Below are 19,521 nucleotides of genomic sequence, written 5' to 3' on the forward strand. Positions count from 1 at the left end.
CGGAACCAGTGCCCGTTCCATGGAAACGCAACAGCGGCTTAGGATTTTGCAGGCAAGAGTTCATGAATAGAACCAATCGACGACGACCTGCACGTGTGAGATGACAGAGGAGAAGACGCGCGCACATTTTCTTGGTGATCTTTTTCCCATGTTCATTCATGTACACTGTCAGAAGCATGCAGCTTCCTTGCCGTGTTGTGATGCAGAGCCACTATTTGCAGCTCATCAGCGAAGCGACGAGACATACGTGTCTCGCCGCGATGTCCAAGACCTCACCCTTCTGTGCTGTGTGCCAGATTGAACTCCATTTGATGCTGCACCCGACTCCAACTCCAAGCCCACTCTCATACAACTCCGCCCTGCCCTTGCTGCCGTTGCCATAGCACACCGTCGAAGAAGACGGATTTACGGAGTAACGTACCTGTAGAGAAGTGGCAACTAGACGTTGGCCGCCTTCGGAAAGTTCATGTGGTAGACGGCGTCGACCACGTATTGAGCAGTCAACATGCGTCCGCCGAACCAGCGACCGTTGAGGCCTTTGAAGGCGTTCTCGCCACCTTGAACGCGGTCGAATTTGACGTAGACCTCGCCGTCATTGTTGTCTAGAGCCAAGTCAATGTGGACAACCTTGCCATACTTTGCCTCGCATTCTCCTTTGACGTCTTCTTTGAGTTCTTTCTGCCAGTTTGGATCGGTCTCACTGGATCTTAATGTCAGCATGGTTTCGCAAGGTGTGTCAGCGGTTGAGTACATACGTGTTCTGATCATACATATTCTTGATCAAGACACAGCGAGTGGCAGCTGCCTGCTCGACGACAGGCTTCTTCTGTTGAGTCTTTGGTGCCATCTTCTGCTCAGGTTCGTCAGTTCGGGCCAGCTTGCGCATGAGAGCGTCACGGCTGTAGTTGCTGAAGTTGACACCGCCGACGTCGGTGTCGTCAAGTGCGGACGCTCCGCCAGTCTTGTCGACATCGCGAGCAGCTGGCCTGTCGAAGTTGCCTGTACCACCAGCGTGAGCACCCCGACCACCCATGCCGGAGAATTGGGAACCCTGGAAATTGTGTGCTTGTTGAGCCTGAGCGCCAAAGCGCTGAAGGAGGGAATTGGTGGACTCGGGAGTGAACTTGTCGTTACCGAGACCCACACGGATGGGTCGACCAGCAAGCTCGAAGCCGTTCATTTTCTCGAGCGCTTCCTTTGCTTGAGCGGGGTCGATGAACCTGGTGGACAATAAGTATATGTAGTAAATGAGAGGTTTGGGTCACTTACTGCACAAAGCCATAGCCCTTGGAGCGACCGGCCTCCTCTTTCTGCAGTTGCACGAACTCAAGCTCGCCGAAAGGCTCAAAGACGTTCTTCAAGTCATCCTCTGTAATAGAGAAGTGAATGTTGCCGACGTAGAGGCGGTGGAATGGAATGCCGTTGGACTGAGTGGCAGTTCCTTCGGTGTTGCGAGCTTGTCGGTTCTTTTCTGCTTCGGTAAGCTGAGCGATGATAGGGATGCCCAATAATTTCTGTCCGGTGAGTTGAATGGCCTTTTGGACTGACTCCTCTTCTTTGAACTCGACGTAACCAACACTGCGATAGAAGTCAGCATACGAAGTCATAACACGTGCGTGAGATGAACATACCCTTTGGAGCGGCCGCTAACACGATCCTTCACAATTTGCGCATCAACCACATCGCCGACTTGCTGGAAGAACTCTTTCAATTCGCGTGAGCGAAGACGGGCAGCAAGCTGCTGCACGAAAACTGTGCGTCTGTCGCGCTCATCATCAGTAGGTTCTGGCGTCTTACGCTTGGTTCCACGGTGAGGCGATGGTCTCCGCTCGCAGTGTCGGTCGCGGCCACCACGTCGGTCGTCGCGATCCCGAGGTCGACGATCGTCGCGCTCACGTGGTCGGTAACGATCATCGTCAAGAGACGTGCGGCCACCGCCACGGTAGTAGTCTCCACCTGCGCGGTCTAGGCGATCGCGAGAGCGATGGTTTTCGCGGCGACCCTCTGGTCGTGGGGAGCGGCTTCGACGCCTGCTGCGCTCGCTTCCGTTAGCACTGGCCTTGTCACTGCCCCCGTTGCCTGCGTCTTCGTCGGCGATATCTTTGGATCTGCGGGCCCTGCGCTCGTCATTCTCTTCCCTCTCGCTCATATACCTGTCTTTGGAGGATCGTCCTCGACGGTCGCGTAGTCCATCATCTGGACGGTCGAGGCGCAGTGGATCGTTGCGCGATGGAGAACCTAGAGTAGCGTCTGGCGTAGAGCCATGCATGTGGACATCGGAGGCGCCATTGCTGCCAGCCTTCTCGGCAGCGATGCGGGCTTTTGCTTTCTTCTCTTCGTTTTCGAGGAGGTCGGACAATTCTAGATAAGTCGGTGGGTTGGCCATCTTGACAGTGTGTCGATCGATGCTCACAGTGTGCAGATCGCGATGTTTACGGCGGGGATTTGAAGTATCGAATTTTCGAGGTGCGGTGCGGTGGTCGTGAATGAGGCCGCCGCAGCCAGTCAAAGGAGGCTGACGGATGCCGCTGTGAAGTTTGTGAGTGTCGCCGCTGGTGACCAGGTGCAGTGGACTGTGTGATACCCTTCACGGCTGGATGCAGGCGCTCGCAGCAGTCACTGTGAGATAAGAGTGTTGGTGATGTTGGATGTAGCAGGGAAGTGAGCTTGTGAAGTGCAAAGTCGAGGCGCAAAGAAAGAGGTGAGAATTCGGCTACCGAGTGCCGGCCTGCACGGTTGCACCTGCACGTGCCCTGCCTAGAATATTAAGCTTTGACCGCCTCGAAACGGTTTTAACTCTATACCAATTGTGAAGGCAATCGGTCACAGGCATCACCGCCCCTCACTAGCATCGCTACTGCGGCTAGAGCAGCGCTGTGGCAGCACTGTCGCATTACTTTGATGGACATGTATACAATACTGCATTGCGTGAAGTCCGTCACCATTATTCGAGCTCATAGAACTCACAACGAAGTCAATCATCTCACCTTGCACTTGGTCGATTCTTCCATTGGTGATTATCATTATCTACAGATAAATCTATGTACAATCAGTATTCGCTGTGTTGGTATCTTCTGCCCTGCAACGCCGTCTTCAATGCTTCTAACGCGATGCCATGCTATGCTGTCTTCTGTGCTCGATAGAATCCATGTCTAGTTAGTTTTGAGAACCTTGGGCGCTGGTGGAGGCGCCAGTTCCGTCTTGAATACCCTGTCCCAGAAGCGACTGGTGACGCCAAAGCCATTCTCGTAATCCATGAAATGATGTTGGAGATGGTACCTCTTCAACTCACGGTAGTATGCGGGCAGGCTAGCAAAGGTCAGTATAAAGAGAGGTAAGAGGTCTGAAAGCTGTACTCACTTCTTGTGGTGCAGGAAGTAATGGGTCATGTCGTAGCATGTGTATCCAAAAATGCCTCCACAGAAAACAGCGACTGCTGCATACCAGTCATAGAAGAAGACTGTGTGTGCCAATTTCCAAAATGGTGTCGCCAGAACCAGGAACAAAGTGGGTGGCATTACAAGCCGTAAGCGGTCCATGGGTAGGTAGTGGTGGATGCCATGAAGCAGGAAGTGCAAGGTAATGGCATATCGGTTGTCTGGTAGGTGGTCGTCAAGATGGAACAAGCATCGATGCAGGACATATTCGACCAGAGTCCAAATGCAGAGTCCAGCGATCCAGTATGCTACGAGAATGTGAGGGCTGAAATATTGCGCACCGAGAAATGTCCCGTATGCGACAGGCGGCCACCAGAATGTTGGCACGATCCACCAAGGTGTCTTCGACAAAGGCTCAAGGAAGTTGCCAAATAGCGGTGCGCTCTCGCCGCCCTTGTAATGTCGTGGCCGATGTACTTGTTCCAGGTAGAACTTCTTGCTGAAGCCGCCGTTGAAGACTTGCATCAGAAGTGGTCTTTCCAAGTCCAAAAATTTGTGTTTCTTGTAGTCCATCCTCGCGTCGGTCTCCTTGTTCAAATCTTCTTCCGAGCTCATTCCTGTTGCCTCGTACACAGGCTTGTCCTCTGTGCTTCCATGCATAACAGCCTGGTCTCTGGCCCTTACTTCTGCAGCTGCGCCATTGCTAGCCTTGTCCAATTCCTTCATGCCTTTCGCGCTGGGCTCCATCGGTAGCACGCTGAACGGATCATTGCTCTTCTCCACGGCATCGAGCACTTTCTGCGTCGCGACGAAGCCTACGAGGTAATCGTCGAGAATCTCCCAGGCTGCTTCGCTATGCGCGTGTGAAATCTCATCCTCCATTGCTTCCTTGACATCCTTGCCGCCATACTGCAGTATCAAATCACCTCCGCCCGGATGGTCTTCCAGAAAAGGCGTGATATCGTAGACTTTTGTGCCGACAGTAACATAACACGACTTCTCGGTATTATGCGACGCGACCTCTGCGGATGGCAGCGTCGGGAGCATTCGACCAGGCATCTTTGCGAATTGAGTTCGAGGGACTGATGGCAGAGTTTCCAGGAAAAGTTGACTCGAGACACAAGAGGCGCGCAAAGGCCTTCTAAGGAGTTGTCAGCGACTCGGTGGCGTTTTGACGGCTCGACCACAGTGACACCGCGACGACCCTGCATGCAGGAAATTGACCTCAGCCGATCTGTCTGGTGGTGGAACGACGGCTGGCGATTCGTCCGTTGCTGCCCAGATTCCTTCCGCCCTTTTCCGCTGCTGACTTCTGACTTCACCTTGCGCTGCGTACAGCAACCCGCTCACCAGGGAGAACAGAAGGCAACAAATACAGGAAATACGTGGCGGACACTCGGTACTCTGCTGATGCATTCGCAAATGTCCTGCGCGTCTTCCGGAATCGGATTCGGCACGAGACCCCTAGTCCAAAGCAAGTTATCGCGAAGACACTCTCAGGCACGAGGAAATACGGCTGGTCATTGACATTGGCCTGACAGCATTTGTAGAAAGGCTGTTCACGGTTCAAAGGAGAGAATGTAAGGACCACTCCGAAAATCTGATGTACATACTGTTCCCAGAGGTAGGTTCCAGAAGGGGACTCGAATTGATCACCAAGACTGCTGTAAATGACTTCTTTCGTGGACGTTTCGGAGTTAATGGACATTGTCACTCCATATTGTGCACGTATACAGACTCGAGTGACTGAGCAGGCAAGTTGGAATGCTGCAGAAGAGCGGATCAAAGCGCAAGCAAAGAGTGCTGCTGCAGTTCAGGTGCAGGCAGAGACTCGACTCATTGCTCCATGCTGAGTCTGATGCTTCTGTTGCTGCGACTCGGTAAGAATGCTTCAAATGCTTCCAAGTTTGATTTGGGGGAGGCGTGTTCAAGTCGCTTCAAGCGCTGCCTTAGGTGCCGCATCCCGTGAGCTCAACGCAGACATCTCTAGATCAAGCCAGTAGCTTCACGACCCATTATCTTGTCCTTCCAGCTCTGACATGAGCAGAATGCCCGAGACACGATCCGAAGCATGGAGAAGGTTATCGGCCAGCGGTAGTCGTGAGCGCAATCACGGCGACGACCGTCTCGGCCCTCGCCCTCACGACTCATACGAATTGGTTGACTGTGGCAGAACTCCAATGCTGTATCCGCCCGCATCATACCAGCAGGAATCGTCACTGCGCGAGTACAGTGGCCGCCACCCGACCGATGACGACCACTTACCGACCAGCTGCATCTCACCGCAGCCAGACGACACACATCCATGTCCTGATTGCGATATGTTCGACTCGCCCAGACCCAACTATCTCGCCAATGAACGCAGCGCAATCGCAATCCCTCGCATTCGGCCCACCGACTCTGATGCCTTCACTTCCCGCTACAGTCGTCGCATTCCTGAACTCAACATTGATATGTACGACCTCGACGAATCGCAAGTCAGCTCACTCGACAAGGGCGACGATCGCATGTACCATTTTGGCCACAAGGTAAGCAGATAACATCCTATTCTCCTATCCGTAATTGACTAATTCGTTCTAGGCTGGCGGCACGTACTCTGGCACGTTTGTAGAGGATGAGCCACTGGCACCTGAGATCCAAGCCATTATCGAGAAGATGCTCGACAAGAAGAAGATCGTAAAGCTTATCTCTCATCAGATCAACCGGTAGTAGAGACTAACGCTCTCCTAGAAGATGAGGAACGAAGCTGGCGCAGCAATTGCGCAGCACACGCGAATCCTGCTGTCGACAGGCTCGACTCTGTTTCTGGAGCGAACAACGAGCTACAACGATACTGGTCCGGATATGTATTGCAAGCTTCCAGGCTGCCTATCTCGCGCCGACTGCATTCCGCCTGCTACGTACTTCTTCGCTCTCAGACAGCGAGGCGGACCTGTGAGGACAGAAGACTTCTGTCTCTGTCTGGCTTGTATGGAGTGGCTGTGGAAGGGTAACTTTGCCAAAGTGCCTCGCCATCCAGGAATCGTGATTGGGGAGGGAAGCATTGACCCGAAAAGTCTCTTCGAAGAGAGCGCGCCGGAAGAGGATGACACGGTAACTGCTCGCACACCACGCTGCCCTTGTCAAGACTGCGAGCCGACCATACCTCAGATCGACGGCACTTCGGACTCACCATCGTACAACGAGCAAGCATCAGGAATGGGCAACTTAATCAACACATCCAAGCATGCACCGCGCTCTCCTGAATTACAAGTCCTAACACCAGGCTACACGCAGATCGAGTCAGACGACGAAGAAGACACCTTTGACTCGCCACGCTCGATGGACTCTAATGGCGAGTGGTTCTACCCACCAACACGCTTCCAATACATCGCCGCATTCGTAAAGCCAGGCGTGTCCTTGACACAAAAAGAGAAATCTGCAGTTTGGCTTTGGAAAGCCGCTTCACAGGACCAACTGCGCTGGAACAGACACATGAGAGATACCGAATGCCGCCGCAAGCACTACTCAGGACTGAAGGAAGCCGAGCAAGAGAAAGGTCCAGACTTCAAGATCGAGGATACTGAGCATACTGAAGGGGAGGTGACTTACTGGGAAGAAGAAACTGGTGTTCGCAAGAAATATTGCCATGGGAACGACTTGTCTGAGATTTTGAATAAAGCGGCAAAGAAGGTTGATGTTTAGAACTCGTCACAAGAAGCCGTTGGAGATTTTTTGTCTGGTAGGTGTCAGGCCCTATTTTACTACCTTTGGCATGACCGCTAGCTAGCACGATAAGCTTCAAAATGGTGCTGCTGTGCGATCTCACTCAAGTGAACTGATGAGCCGCAGCCACTCCCAAAGAATTTCAAAACGTTGATGAATGTTGGGTTACATGCTCCTACGGCTCTCTAAATCCGTCCGTCTGCTTATATATACAGAGTGATCGACATCGACATCGTGCATCTGCCCCACAATACCAACAGCCCAAACTCAAAGAAGAATGTGCAGATCGGTAACAATTATGATAACGACTGTGCTTCAAAATGAATGCGCCGAGAAAGCTGGCAAAGAACCGCTAGCTAATTCTCGGAGGTCGCGAGAGTGGCACGAAGAATGAGTGAAGAATATCCGAAAGATGCCAACGCTGGTGGACATGCGTTGCCTGGAAGACAAGTTCAGTAAACAATAATACCCTCGCATTGCAGAAGAATCAAAGACTCACTCAAAGATGATCCAATTTTCTCCAACCCTCTTGCAAGTGCGGCGGCTTCTTGTCCATATTCCATTGCCTGCGGAGCCTTGGGTTCAATCGAGCGAAGTACTCCAACAGGACAGTAGAGCTCGCATCGCTCGCAGGCGTCGTAGCGCCATCAGGAGTCGGAGTCTGCGACGGCGCAGCACGCTTCTTGCCAGCACCTCTACCAAGAGAGTTGCTATAAGGATGTTCCTGTGCGTATTCCATTCTTCTGGTGTCTCCCCAGTCCGACACCTCATCGAGCAGATCATTGCTGGGTTGCTCGGATGTATCAGAAGACGGTCCAGCACTTTCTCCGAGCGAGTCATTACGAGCTTGTCCCAGGGCACTCGCGAGCTTGTTTGCAGCATCCGCGTTTGTCATTTCCTCGAACTCCTCGGTCACTGGCGGCGTTGCGACGTGCACACCAAGAGGGACAGGGACATTTAGCCCGCCGATGGCGAGAGGCGCGGAAGGCACGAAATTGCCCTAAACGTGTCAGACTCTGATATCAAAAGCTCAAATGGCTGCGAAGAGGATACCTCAATCGAAGACGGTCCAGGCTGTGATCGTCCTGGCTCCTGAGACGATGCATCCTCATCCGCCATGCGTCTCTGCTTTCCAGATCGTCGTCTTGCGGCAGACTCATCATCGGCCGCGTGTCCACTCTCATTGTCACTCTCATCTCGCTTCAGTGGATTCAGTGACCCGCTTTTCCAGTTTCGACGACGCACCTTATCTGCCGCTCTCTTCTAGATCTCTGCAGCAGCTGATTCACTTTTGGCAGTTGTTGCCTTCTGCGCACCTGCTTCGTGAAGTCTTCCTGTTGGCAGCCTGTTAGCAAGATCGGAACGTATGGCGTGATGCTCACAGGCTTGAGTGTGGTCACAGCCGGCGCATTTTGCTAAGGATTCCGTGTAGAGTAAGCGACGATTATCGGGGAACACTCCTCGCTGCTGCCGAGCTAAGGGATACGAGATATTTCGATTGTGATTAGGGTGATCAGATCTATTCTTTCGACACTGTCGAGGCAACAGTGCGCACCGTCTCTACCCCTCCTGATCCATCTCCGTGCTTTGTGCTTGTGCCAGTGCTATCATTGCTATGCATGCTGTATCATCACTTCCTTGTTTCGGTGTCAGACAAAAGGGTCCAATTGTGTTGGGCGGGTATCCATGCGTGCAGGTGCTGGCGTGAGTGCGTGTCGTGTCGTGTGCTGTTGTAACATGGGTCGTGCTTCGGGGAAGCGTTTCGGGGTGGGTGGGTGGCAGCAAGTGAACCCTGATCTTTCCACGGCGTAGTGCCTCAAGAGCAAAGAAGTCACGTCTCATTCCAAGGTCTGCCTCGGGCATGAACAGCGGAGACAAGGGCGGAAATCACAGCGTGCACTCGCGGGGAAAAGGTCCGTGGCGGTGGATGGTGGCCTTTCTTGGACTGCTCATGGTCCTGTCGTTTTCATCGACATTGGGCACTGCTGATTTGAGCATCAGCTAGGGCTGGACCTGAGCATGAGCAACACGCAGCTATACGTGCAGCTATGCAGGGCGGCAGCTTCGATGGTATGATTTCTCAAGACATCTGGGCGTTGCCTCCAAGGGCTTCATGGCGTCAGTGAATGGCGTAGTGATAGATATATGTCAGGTGCTGGTGGATCTCGATGCACGGAAGACAACCCAGGCGTAGCGTCACTGATTTCAGTCACGCACGATGCGCAAGGTCACTTCCAGCGTCTCAGATCACTGGCAGCTTGAGTAGAATCTTACCTGACTGTCGCTTGATCTGCTCGCGAGCCCAGCGAGCAGTGTCCTGGGTGCGCGAAGAGAACTCCTTGTTGGCACGAGTCTCGCGTGCCATGACAGTGAGCCATTCGTTTCGGAAGAGGTGGCTGAATTCGCCATTGGGAAAGGCTTCTGCGAGGTCACTGGAGAAAAGTCAGCTCAATATCAACAGTAGTGCATATGCGAATGCTTACCCAACAACACCCATGCTTGATCGGAGCAGTGCTTCGGTGCGATTTGGATCTGAGTATACGCTATTCAGAAGCTGGAAAATTGACTCCACGTAGGGCTGCAGGAGTTGCTCTGTGACAATATTAGCCGTGCATGCTTGTGGGGCATTGGAACGATAGGTACGTACGTTTTTGAGAGCTCCTTAGAGCCATGACGATGCCACTCCAGGCATCCATAATACCTTCCCGAAGCGAGACGATGTAATCGAGCATCTCGAAGTTGGAAGCATTCTCCTGGGTACTGATGCCTGCAGCTTGTTGCAGCACCTGAGCAACAACAGAAAGATAGGTCTCGAAGGCGCCAGTGATGGCTTGAGCAATGTCGCCAAATGACTGCAGAATCGCTGGCTTGAACTGATTACCCAAAGTCGTGCTTCGCAGGTTGTTCAACAAGCTGTTCATGAACGCATCGCAGTAAGGCTGCACCTTCGCATCGAGCGCACGCGCGATGTCGGTGACAAGTCCTATCGCGAGAGAGCAGAGCTGCGGCTCTTCCTGGTTGTTCAGTGCATTCAGCAGGTATGGCTGGAACTGTTGCATGTACTTCTCGAAGTCGCCCTCAAGCGCGTTCGCCAGCGACCCGATCGTAGCGAAGACAGTGTCAGGGACACTTGACTTCCCTGGCAGAGCACCAAGAAGTTGCAGAGAAAGTCCCATAATGCGGTCGGCTTGAGGTGCGATTTCGGCTTCCAGACGTTGCACGATGGCCATGATGACTGATGTGAGCGAAGTCTGCATCTCGTCGAGCGTGAGCTTGTCCTCGACGGAGACGACTTGCTGCAGTAAGGGAAGTGTCTTCTCCAGGCGTGCGATGATTTCATTGCTCAGAGCAGCCACCATCTTAATACAATCGTTGGCAGCGTTCGTAACGAAGGCGTTGAGTACTTCGTACGCAGCAGTCCGCAACATGTTGTCATTGGTGTTCTCAGTGAGCTGCAAAAGGTGCTGTACGCTGGCCTGGAAGTGTTGCGATAAAGCATTGGTCTGGCATCCAGGGTCTCCAGCGAAACGATCCGCAAGGTTCATGAGAGCCCAGCAGCAGGAGCTTGCCATCTTGGGGCTTGATGCTAGGCCCTGGAAAAGAGCTGTGATAAGTGGTTGGAGGTGCTCGTTGCGATCAATAGACTCCGAGACAGCCTCACAGATGCGGCCAAGTGCGAATGCTGCGGAATCTCTGACGTGAACGGAGGAGTCGCCCATCATGCTAATCAGGACCGGAAGAGCCTGCTTGACGAGCGGATCCAGGACCTTCTCATCTGGACCTTCCATCATCGCCCCGAAAGCGGATACTGCAGCATCACGGTAGTGCCAGTCCTCGTTGCGCAGGTTCTTTTCCACGAAGCCGAGGACAGATGGAACGATTTGACTGCCGACAGCTTGCGCCCAGAGCTGAACACACTGGTATGCGGCGCGAGAAATGTTGTATTCATCATCGCCGGCATCTTCGTCTTGCTTGGTGAGAAGCTCGAGGAGTACGGGAACGACTTCCTGAGTCGCAACGCGTGCGAAATTAAAGTACGGCCGAAGCTCGGTGCTGCCCTCTGCTTGCGCTTGGGCGTTGTCGTCTTCGATGCTGATTTCCTCTTCGCAAACGGTGCACCAGAATTCGACTGCGAGTTTGGCCACATCCTCCTCGTCACTCTTCATGCCTTGAATGGTCAAGCCGAAGAGTGCCTTCTCCATGTAAAATCGCATCTTTTCGTAGTACAGGCCCATGATACGGTTCAAGCAGCCGTAAGCTCCTTGCTGTATACGGTTGTCGGCTGCCTGGGTGGCCTCGCAAATGACTTGCATGATGTAATTGCGTTCGCCTTCGTTCTCGAAATTTGTTCGCACGAACTCAAGCGAGTCTCCCAAAGCAGTGATGGCGGCATTTCGGATGTCGTTGTTGGCTTCCTCTTTTCGTGCACCCTGAACCACAGCCGTCAGGATGGCGTTGCTGTGCTGTGCAAGGCTATCTCTGAGGTCCTGATCTTCCGTTTCGCAGATGAAGCCTATTGTGGTAAGAGAAGACTGCTTCTTCTGGTCGCTGCCGTTGCCGACGTTCTCCACGAGAGTGGGCATCAATTCTGGCCACAGCTCTCGCGGCAGCTCTATTGCTGCAACAGATGCAATGAACTGGGCGGCGGATTGCCCTGCTCGCTGGTCGTTCGAACCCAGCGTCTGCAATGCATTGCTCTTCACCTGCGATTTGACGCTGCCGTCGATTTGCTCCAGCCATCGGGACTGTACTTGTCGGAGTGTGCCGAAGTCTCGTGCGGAGAAGGAGTTCTTGAGGGCGAGACCGGCGGCTATACGCACTGTCGAGGGGGCTTGCTCGTTGGCAAGAGCGCCGGAAAGGGCTGTAAGGTAGCCCGACTGTGTCCGCGCAGTTAGTACATCATCGGTCTTGGCTTGGCAGGAGGAGAGGAAGGAACTTACGAAGTCCTGTTCAGCGGCGGTTCGAAGCTGGTTCTCGGCCTGTGAACGAGTGTTGGCATCTGTACCCGCATCAGTATCGAGCCTCACCGCAGTGCGCGCCAAGGGCAGCAGCCGCGTGTGACTCCCTGTGGGAGCGCGTTGCTGCTGTTTCCTCACTTACCTGGGTCGAGTGTGCCGTTCAGGACGGCGTTGACATCCATGCTGGGCAGGCGTGGGGTCAACGGGCGGATGTGGTGGTGACGGCGAGCTTCGTTGCTCTTGTGCTCAAATTGTCATGAAGGTGTGTAGTTTTTTGGTGGAGTGCATGCACCGCTGCTGAGTGTGGCGTGCGCGCAGGCAGGGTCCAGTCCAATCAATTGGCGACTCAGGCGTTGAGAGTTCGCGGTAAGATGTTGGTTAGAATTCTGTCGGTTCTGTCGTGCTGAATCTTAATAAGTGAAGCCCTGATGCGCTGTGATGGCGGGAGGAGAAGCAGACCACGGTATGGGCGAGAGGGAGAAGTTGCGCTGAGGGAAGGAAAATTGCGCTTCTTCGTTCTGGCCGTTGGCGTTGGCGTTGGCGGTGGCGCTGTTGCTCCGTCAATCAAGCGTGGGTCCTGCGACGGCGATTTTGAGAGCCCCTCCATCTGCCACTTCCTCGCGCCTCATCAATTGCTACCGCGTACTAACGAGCATGAAAGAGGACTGAGATCATGCACATGCAGGTTTCACGTCAGATGCAATATTCATTTGGGCCTGTCTCAGGCAAGTCTTCACGCTGTGGGTATCTCACTAAATCAAAAACTCCAAGTCAGGCAGCGGGCGGTCGATGCAATCTGTATACCACAATGCTCTCCAGCCCATCAGGAATGCCTTTCCGACCCGTTTCCACGATTCATATACAAGCATACCGTCTACAAGTGCTGCAGGTTCTGGCACGCTGTTGCTTCCCTATTGCACGTCCATCGGCATCAAAAAGGGTGCTTCCTCGAAGTCCCCATTGTCATTTAGAATTTGCGCATTGTTCTTTCCAGTCCGGCATTTCATTCTTGCGATCGGACGGAGTGCATCTGGTTCTTGCGCTACTGCATCCTCGGATTCGTCGAAGAATGCGTCCATGTCGTTCTCGGCTTCATCTTCATACGTGCGCTTCTTTGCGCCCAAGCTCGAAGACGTGCTCATGGAGCTGCTCTGCGTTGATGGAATTGTGCTTTGCGACATTGAAAGTGATGGCATGCCTTCATTGTCGTAATCCTCGCATTGGCGCATGGCCGCAGGTGCCGAGGAGGGAGGCACATCTTGTACGGCCCATCCACCTGTCTTGTGTAGCCCACAGAATGGTTGTAGTTCTTGACGAGGGATTATGCGCACCGGAGCTGACGACGCCGGCAGAACGCAAGCATCCGCTGAGCCGTAGACCTTCGGGGATTGTGCATCGCTCATAGCTTTTCGGACACGCATTCCAACATTGACCAGCGACGACTGAACATCTTCCGGGAGTGCTGGCGACATTGGCGATCGCGGCTGTGCGTTACCGGAGACATGGCGACCGAAGTATGAGTTGAGAGTGGTTTGGTTCGAAGGCTGGTATTGGCGTTTGCGGGTATGGCTTGAGGAGGTTGTCATGACTGCGAGAGCGCCGCAACAGTCAGGTGGTGCACATGAGAGAGAAGTTGGAAGAGGAGATGCCGGAGGTTGACGCGGTCCTTTACGCGTGCTGCGGATAAGCTTTATGAGGTGGTTGGGATTGGACAAAGCTCTTTTCAGCACGCAGCAAGAGCGATGTCGACTTTCTTTCTTTGTAGCTGTGTACGATGCACGTGACCGAATCGGAACACGAACTTGACGCGACGGATGACCGCACGGATCAAGCTGCGATCGGTTCTCTCCGACCCCTAACGTGGAAGTTACCGTACGCTCATCAGCGACAGTAGTAGTATGTATATGACTTGCTGACAACGAGATCGCTCGTCTTCCACTGATGTCGTGTTGGCACCATTCGTCTTCGCCATCCCCACCACATATGTATCTAGTTCCACGGCGTCGCTCACGGACTGGCCTGGCTCACGCTCTCGCATGGCTTGCTTCGGAACTTCGTCTTGCTTCTTCTTCATCTTTGTTTTCGTTCCTTCGAACCTACACTTCTCGAGCCTCATTTCCTGTTCTGCGGCCGCCAGCATATCTTTTGGTGCTGGTTCTGTGAAGTCACGGCTGATAAGTCCGCGTTCTTCTCGCTCAGCTCGACTCTGAGCCGCTGGTCGCCCATGTGTCTTGTATTGGGGTCAGAAATGATGACTGCGCAGATTTGCTCCGTGGCCAAGCCAGTCTTCGAAACCACAGAGTATCGGCTGCACGCTTGGTGGCCATGATGATCGGCGTGTCGCGAAGTCTGGACCTTGCAGATAGGTAAAAAAAATGCCAACAATTTATGCTGATCTGGCGTTGCGAATTGGATCGAAGTGAAGTCAAAGTGAGAAAAGCGATGGTGACTTCCCTCAGTATAGGCACATGAAACATCTACAGTTCACATGCTCACACAGGTGGTCAAGGTCATCATACAGGCGCAGCACGTGGATCATATGCTGCCTGCCAAACCTCACTTATCGCCGGCGTTTAAGCAGAACACGATGCTCATCAAACCATCACGGCTCAGCATCGTTCAGCGGAGTTGGTCGCGTCGTCGCAAACGACCAACATGGACAATCGACGCCGGTCCAGGAGACACGCAGCCATTTGCTATGATTCGAACGGGCGCGAATGTATTGCCGATCAACTGCGCCTTACGCGCACCGAGTTCGAAGCCTGGCTTGCTCTGCCGACTGTACATACTCACACTCTATTGTGGTACAATCTCTGCGTCGTGGGACGAAGGCGTTTCAAAGACGGACGGGAGTGGATCGAGACCGGTGAGAACGGCTATTTTTACAACCGCAGCTTTCTCGAGGATGATTTACTGCTGATGTGCCTGGAAGAGGGTGATGTTGAAGAAGGAGTCGCAGGGAAGTTCTCAGATCAGAATACAAGCACATTCGACTGGATCACCCAAGAAGTTTGGGCTCGCACCATCTGGCGCATTGTTCAAAGCAACCGCGGACCGGGACACATATTCGCAACCCAGGCGGTCAATCATCCAGCGGCAGCGTACGGCGCGGTCATCGATCTTTTGACGATCGCATTCCATTCCATTGTATTCCGCGGCGGCGAGTCAATCTGGCACAAATTGATCTTGAGTGGCGATGAGACTCAGACACCACCCACGCCATCTACGAACACGACCGACACCGCTCTCGACGGCGAGGTTGCTCTAGACCACCGTTCGGAAACCGAAGGGTCGAGCAGCGATTCCGAAGAAACAAGCAGTGGAAGTTCTGATGATATTTCCATGCTCGACAGCGATGAGGACTTTGAGCTGCCACAGACTCCAGAAAAGGCTTCGAAGATCACTCAACCGCCGCAGACTCCCGGCGCTCCCAAGAAGGCGAAGACTCAAGTCTCAAGCGAGGAAATGATGCAAAGGTGGCTTCACACGTCTGCTGATGACCAGGAAGTTGATGACAACATCGTCGTAGCACCGGGCAGAACAACTGAGGGTACTTTGCATCTCGTCGACCAAGAGGGGATGCCAATTACGGGATATCGGCTCGCATCCAAGTCTTCGGAGGAAACTGGCATGCAGGTGGAATAAGAAATGAGAGGCGGCAAGTGGTTGCGAGATCGATGACGGCTGGAACGAGACATCGATGGCTTTACATCGTCCTCAGTCGGCGGATGGACTAAAGCATTGAGACTGCGTGTTGATACTGACGCGCTGGAAGCCCAGGGTGAGGCAAATGAAGTGACGCTTTTCGATTTTTTAATGGCTCAGCAGCGGCGGAGGCGCCAATTTCGGCTCCAGTGTATCTTAGAAGTCCTTCTCGACAAAGTCCGAAAGCAGTGATGTCTAGCATGCTGATAAATGCTTCAGGTTACAGTAGTAGTGCGAATGATGTATTTATCAAGGTCATGGCGGACTGTATCGTCGATCTGAATCCCCTTTCTTGCCTTGAATCCAGCTAGCCAACCATTCGTAAAGGCCGGATGAGGCCTATTGCAGCAATACCAAGGACGCCTTTGCCAATACCAAACTGCCCGATGTACGATCCACTATCCGATACCTAGGTACCGCGCGAGCCGACAATTCCAATTTAATGCCCGTGCGCGCGATACCCTCCTTTCTAGCATCCGGTACAACATTGGGTCTATTTAAACTGTCAGTAGTACTCCCAGATAACAACGGTGTCAACATTACTTACGCAGCCGGTCGTGCAACGGGTACAAGCCGAACTGCTCCAGCACCAAAGACAATTATACCGCTTCTCTAGCCTATACTCTCCGAGACCAAAATAGTTGTCCGGATTCCTTGGACGTATTGAAGCTGAAGCGGTCGCAGTTAGGAGAGCTGCGACTACAATAGAGAAGGTCTTCATGTTTCCCGGCTTAAGCGGAACGGTTTAGGTGTTATTTGTATTCGTCTTCTATACAATTGCCTGTACGAAGGAAAGAAATAGATTAACTATACGATCAGAAGAGGAAGAGTTTTTATAACACATTCACCTACCACTGCCGCGGCGCGCCAATACTCAGCCGTCCAGCCCTTGTGTATCGTTATTAGTTGTAGATCCCATTGATGCCTAAAAAGTTCTTTTCGATAAGTTACTAGTTCTAAGGTTTTGAGGCTTGCAACGTCTGCGGGAAAGCTGTCAACATGCCAGTTTCTGTTCGAAGTGCGTTGCTAATAACTTATGCAAGCAAAAGACCGGGACCCCGGGCGCTACAAAATTCTAGAATCGGCTGTGAAAGATTTAACTGTAAAGGGAGAGTGCACGTACCAACGTTGTTGGGTCCTGCATGTGCCAACGGTCGGCACATGCTGCAGCGGCTTGTAAAGAAGAGTTTAGGGTACCAGGTCCCCGTATTCATTATTCAAATCAAGACTGGCCCTTCGCGGCCTGCAGGCTGCAGGAGCAGTGCTGGCTGTCGCTTGGGGGTCCGGGCCTTGCTTTGGGGTGTCTGGCTCGTTCCAGCCCTCTATCCGCCAGTTTGTGACCCGCAAGCGCTTCAGTTTCCAGTCAATGTGTCTGCAAGCGACGACCGAAGGCATAGACGTCTGAACACGTTGGAAGGCTAAAAGGCTTGGGCTTGACCATCCAAAAGCTTGACCAACCAAGCAAAAGGCGATTTCATTGGCAGAGATCCCTGCCAGCCAGAATTTGGGGAGAAAACAGTTAGCCTTCCGAGGTGTTCAGACGCTGTATACACATCATATCTGCGCACTGGAGCACGGACGTTGCTTGGGTGGACGTTAGCAGAAGTTTTGTTGGTCTTTGGTGAAAGGGGAGGGGGGGTTCTATTCTTGCTAGTTGATGCGCAAGCGCCTTCGTAATTAGAGTCTTTAGGGTTGTGTATACCTCCTGCGGGAATAGGAATTTCCGGTCGGAACGTAGAATAGAATATCTAAGCATTCGGAATTCCTGAAATCCACTAATTTGTAGGTATACGAGTAGGATTATCGAATTGTCCGTACTCTTATAATCGGCCCTTAGTTCCTTCCTCGAACCCTATCGCGAACGCGTCTCCTACTATTTCTATAGCTGTTTCTCGTACTATTGCTAGTATATACCGCATATTCTAACTCTTAACGAACCCCCTAGTATTTAGTATAGCGAAGACTCCTACGAAGAAACCTAGCGTAGGTAGGACGGCTTTAAATTCGAATAAGAAGAAGGCGACGGCGTAGTAGAAGAAGAAGTTAGAGGATATCGGCTCGCAGTTTCTACGACTAGCTCGTTATAAGTCAACCTATATTAAGGCTATACTTCTTAGCCTTAAGAAGTTCAAAGACAATAGCAAAATAACCGATAATTAAACCTTTAAGGCTACCGACTAGCGTACGCTCGCTACGTATATATCGCTAAAGTATAAGGTATTTTTTAAGTAGGACTTACTAAAGGGCAAATAGCGTAAGATAAAGAAGGAGTTTAGGCCGTATACGAGGCACCTAAAGCATATTAGCGGGTAGAGTAGTAACTACCCTCCGCGGCCGGAAAACGAGGAGATTATACGTACGTACTTCGATAGTAACGAAGAGTATCGAGAGTTTAAGAACGCGGCGCCGGACTTCGCGATAGAAATAGAAAAGATATATAGACGAGACGTTGCGACTAGCGATAACGCGATAAGTAGATAGCGACTAGCGGACGTAGATTCTAATAGTAGTAAGGGTAAGAGTAAGGGTAAGCCTATAGAAGAGATTAGCTTAGAAGCCGAGTTGCCGGACGAGGAGGTAGAGGTTATTAACGAGCTAGAAGACGTCGATTTAAGCGGCTTATCTAACTACGAGAGATAGACAATTATTGCCGCTCGGAATACGAGGGCTAATAAGAAGTAGAAGTAGAAGGCGGTAGCTAAGAAGAAGGTAGAAGCCGGTTACTCGAAGGACTTTAAATAGTCGCTAAAGAAGGCTATACTACTATTCTAGCAAACTATAGCAACCTTAGCTAAGTTAGTCGACAAGCCGGCTATATAAACTAGCGCTATCTCGATAGTTAGTAACTACTTTATAGACGACGACGTCCTTCTAAATGTTTCCTTTAAGGACAAGATACTTATCCTTACCGAGATTGGTACCGAGAATAGTCCTATTAAGTACGCTTAGCTAACTGTTAGTTAGCTTTAAGATACTAAGAAAACCGAGCTATTCTCGAAGTACTTTATCGCCCTTCTTACTTGTATTAAGTAGGCTTAATAGGCTTAATTAGCGCGTAAAGAACAGCTACGATAATAGCACTAATAGTAGCAGATACGGCCTTAGCTTATAGGTAACTATCCGCCGCAGAATAGATAGTATTAAGTGGAATATAGGAGGCTAGGTTAAGTTAGAAGAATTAGCTAAAGTCGAGGTTAGCTTTCCGAGTCCGAGCTAATATTTTATATTTAGGAGCTCGGAGAGTGCAGTCTTTATACTAATAATAATATAGGGGTTGTAATTGATTCGACTTTGTTAGCATTCGACTAGGCTTTAACGAACTTTACGTAATTTGCTATTATATAAAGTATAAATTCTATACTCTTTACTTCCTAAAGTTAACCCCGCTAAGACCGCACTAAAGTAACGTTAAGCATACTCGTAACTGCTAACTAGAGAAACCGAGACCTAGTTTAGAGATAACAATATACGACTAATAGCTATATATAGGAAAGAATACTATATTCGCTACCTAAAACGCCCCTCTCGTCCCCCGCTAAATATACTAGGTAGCCTACGACCTCTATATACTATTCCTCGTCCTTCTCCTACGCTCTACGTATATCTAGACTATATATTTCGAGATAACGCAAGTAACTTAACTACATTCTAACGGCTATATCTTCTCTAAATTGCTATCCTTTATTACCGAGACCTATATTGCCTAGATCGTTATCTTCTAGCTCTAACAACCCTTTATAATCGTCCTTATTATAAGGTACGTCGTCGAGGTCGTC

General features: G+C 51.6%; 7 protein-coding genes across 7 annotated transcripts; 2 read left to right on the forward strand and 5 right to left on the reverse strand.

Moving 5' to 3' along the window:
• Window positions 1-453: 453 nt before the first annotated feature.
• On the reverse strand, window positions 454-2,230 carry MYCFIDRAFT_97432 (uncharacterized protein; the record flags this gene model as incomplete). Its single annotated transcript, XM_007925455.1, has 4 exons — window positions 454-700; window positions 756-1,220; window positions 1,270-1,578; window positions 1,632-2,230. Coding segments are annotated over 4 exons (1,620 nt in total), but the record flags the coding sequence as incomplete, so codon positions are not given.
• A 754-nt stretch (window positions 2,231-2,984) lies between these two features.
• On the reverse strand, window positions 2,985-4,506 carry MYCFIDRAFT_202482 (uncharacterized protein). The gene is made up of 2 exons (XM_007925456.1): window positions 3,361-4,506; window positions 2,985-3,309 (listed from the first exon to the last, which is right to left on the reverse strand). The coding sequence occupies exons 1-2, from the start codon at window positions 4,434-4,436 to the stop codon at window positions 3,153-3,155; spliced, it is 1,233 nt and encodes a 410-aa protein (XP_007923647.1). The 5' UTR covers window positions 4,437-4,506; the 3' UTR covers window positions 2,985-3,152.
• Window positions 4,507-5,416: 910 nt separating this feature from the next.
• MYCFIDRAFT_194424 (uncharacterized protein) lies at window positions 5,417-7,024 on the forward strand (the record flags this gene model as incomplete). Its single annotated transcript, XM_007925457.1, has 4 exons — window positions 5,417-5,905; window positions 5,958-6,053; window positions 6,108-6,915; window positions 6,996-7,024. The coding sequence occupies 4 exons, from the start codon at window positions 5,417-5,419 to the stop codon at window positions 7,022-7,024; spliced, it is 1,422 nt and encodes a 473-aa protein (XP_007923648.1).
• Window positions 7,025-8,530: 1,506 nt separating this feature from the next.
• MYCFIDRAFT_210480 (uncharacterized protein) lies at window positions 8,531-9,435 on the reverse strand. Its single transcript, XM_007925459.1, has 2 exons — window positions 9,357-9,435; window positions 8,531-9,191 (listed from the first exon to the last, which is right to left on the reverse strand). Exon 2 carries the CDS (start codon window positions 8,943-8,945, stop codon window positions 8,643-8,645), a length of 303 nt encoding a protein of 100 aa, XP_007923650.1. The 5' UTR covers window positions 8,946-9,191; window positions 9,357-9,435; the 3' UTR covers window positions 8,531-8,642.
• On the reverse strand, window positions 8,531-12,222 carry MYCFIDRAFT_89098 (uncharacterized protein; the record flags this gene model as incomplete). Its single annotated transcript, XM_007925458.1, has 6 exons — window positions 8,531-9,191; window positions 9,357-9,514; window positions 9,566-9,674; window positions 9,730-11,959; window positions 12,023-12,081; window positions 12,183-12,222. The coding sequence occupies 6 exons, from the start codon at window positions 12,220-12,222 to the stop codon at window positions 9,163-9,165; spliced, it is 2,625 nt and encodes an 874-aa protein (XP_007923649.1). The 3' UTR covers window positions 8,531-9,162.
• A 729-nt stretch (window positions 12,223-12,951) lies between these two features.
• On the reverse strand, window positions 12,952-14,114 carry MYCFIDRAFT_84488 (uncharacterized protein; the record flags this gene model as incomplete). The annotated part of the gene is made up of 2 exons (XM_007924713.1): window positions 12,952-13,609; window positions 13,912-14,114. 2 exons carry the CDS (start codon window positions 14,112-14,114, stop codon window positions 12,952-12,954), a joined length of 861 nt encoding a protein of 286 aa, XP_007922904.1.
• A 513-nt stretch (window positions 14,115-14,627) lies between these two features.
• On the forward strand, window positions 14,628-16,453 carry MYCFIDRAFT_172115 (uncharacterized protein; the record flags this gene model as incomplete). Its single annotated transcript, XM_007925460.1, has 8 exons — window positions 14,628-14,759; window positions 14,795-15,676; window positions 15,714-15,760; window positions 15,787-15,894; window positions 15,924-16,017; window positions 16,053-16,066; window positions 16,094-16,302; window positions 16,341-16,453. 8 exons carry the CDS (start codon window positions 14,628-14,630, stop codon window positions 16,451-16,453), a joined length of 1,599 nt encoding a protein of 532 aa, XP_007923651.1.
• Between the last annotated feature and the right edge of the window lie 3,068 nt (window positions 16,454-19,521).

This window comes from Pseudocercospora fijiensis (assembly GCF_000340215.1).
Source record: "Pseudocercospora fijiensis CIRAD86 unplaced genomic scaffold MYCFIscaffold_2, whole genome shotgun sequence".
Taxonomy (NCBI): Eukaryota; Fungi; Ascomycota; class Dothideomycetes; order Mycosphaerellales; family Mycosphaerellaceae; genus Pseudocercospora; species Pseudocercospora fijiensis.

Bases quoted from the DNA above. Each gene is read 5' to 3' on its own strand.
- MYCFIDRAFT_202482 (XM_007925456.1), bottom strand. From the start codon at position 4,436: ATGCCTGGTCGAATGCTCCCGACGCTGCCATCCGCAGAGGTCGCGTCG. The intron at 3,310-3,360 runs GTGAGTACAGCT...GACCTTTGCTAG, and splicing joins TACTTCCTGCACCACAAGAA to CCTGCCCGCATACTACCGTG.
- MYCFIDRAFT_210480 (XM_007925459.1), bottom strand. From the start codon at position 8,945: ATGCCCGAGGCAGACCTTGGAATGAGACGTGACTTCTTTGCTCTTGAG.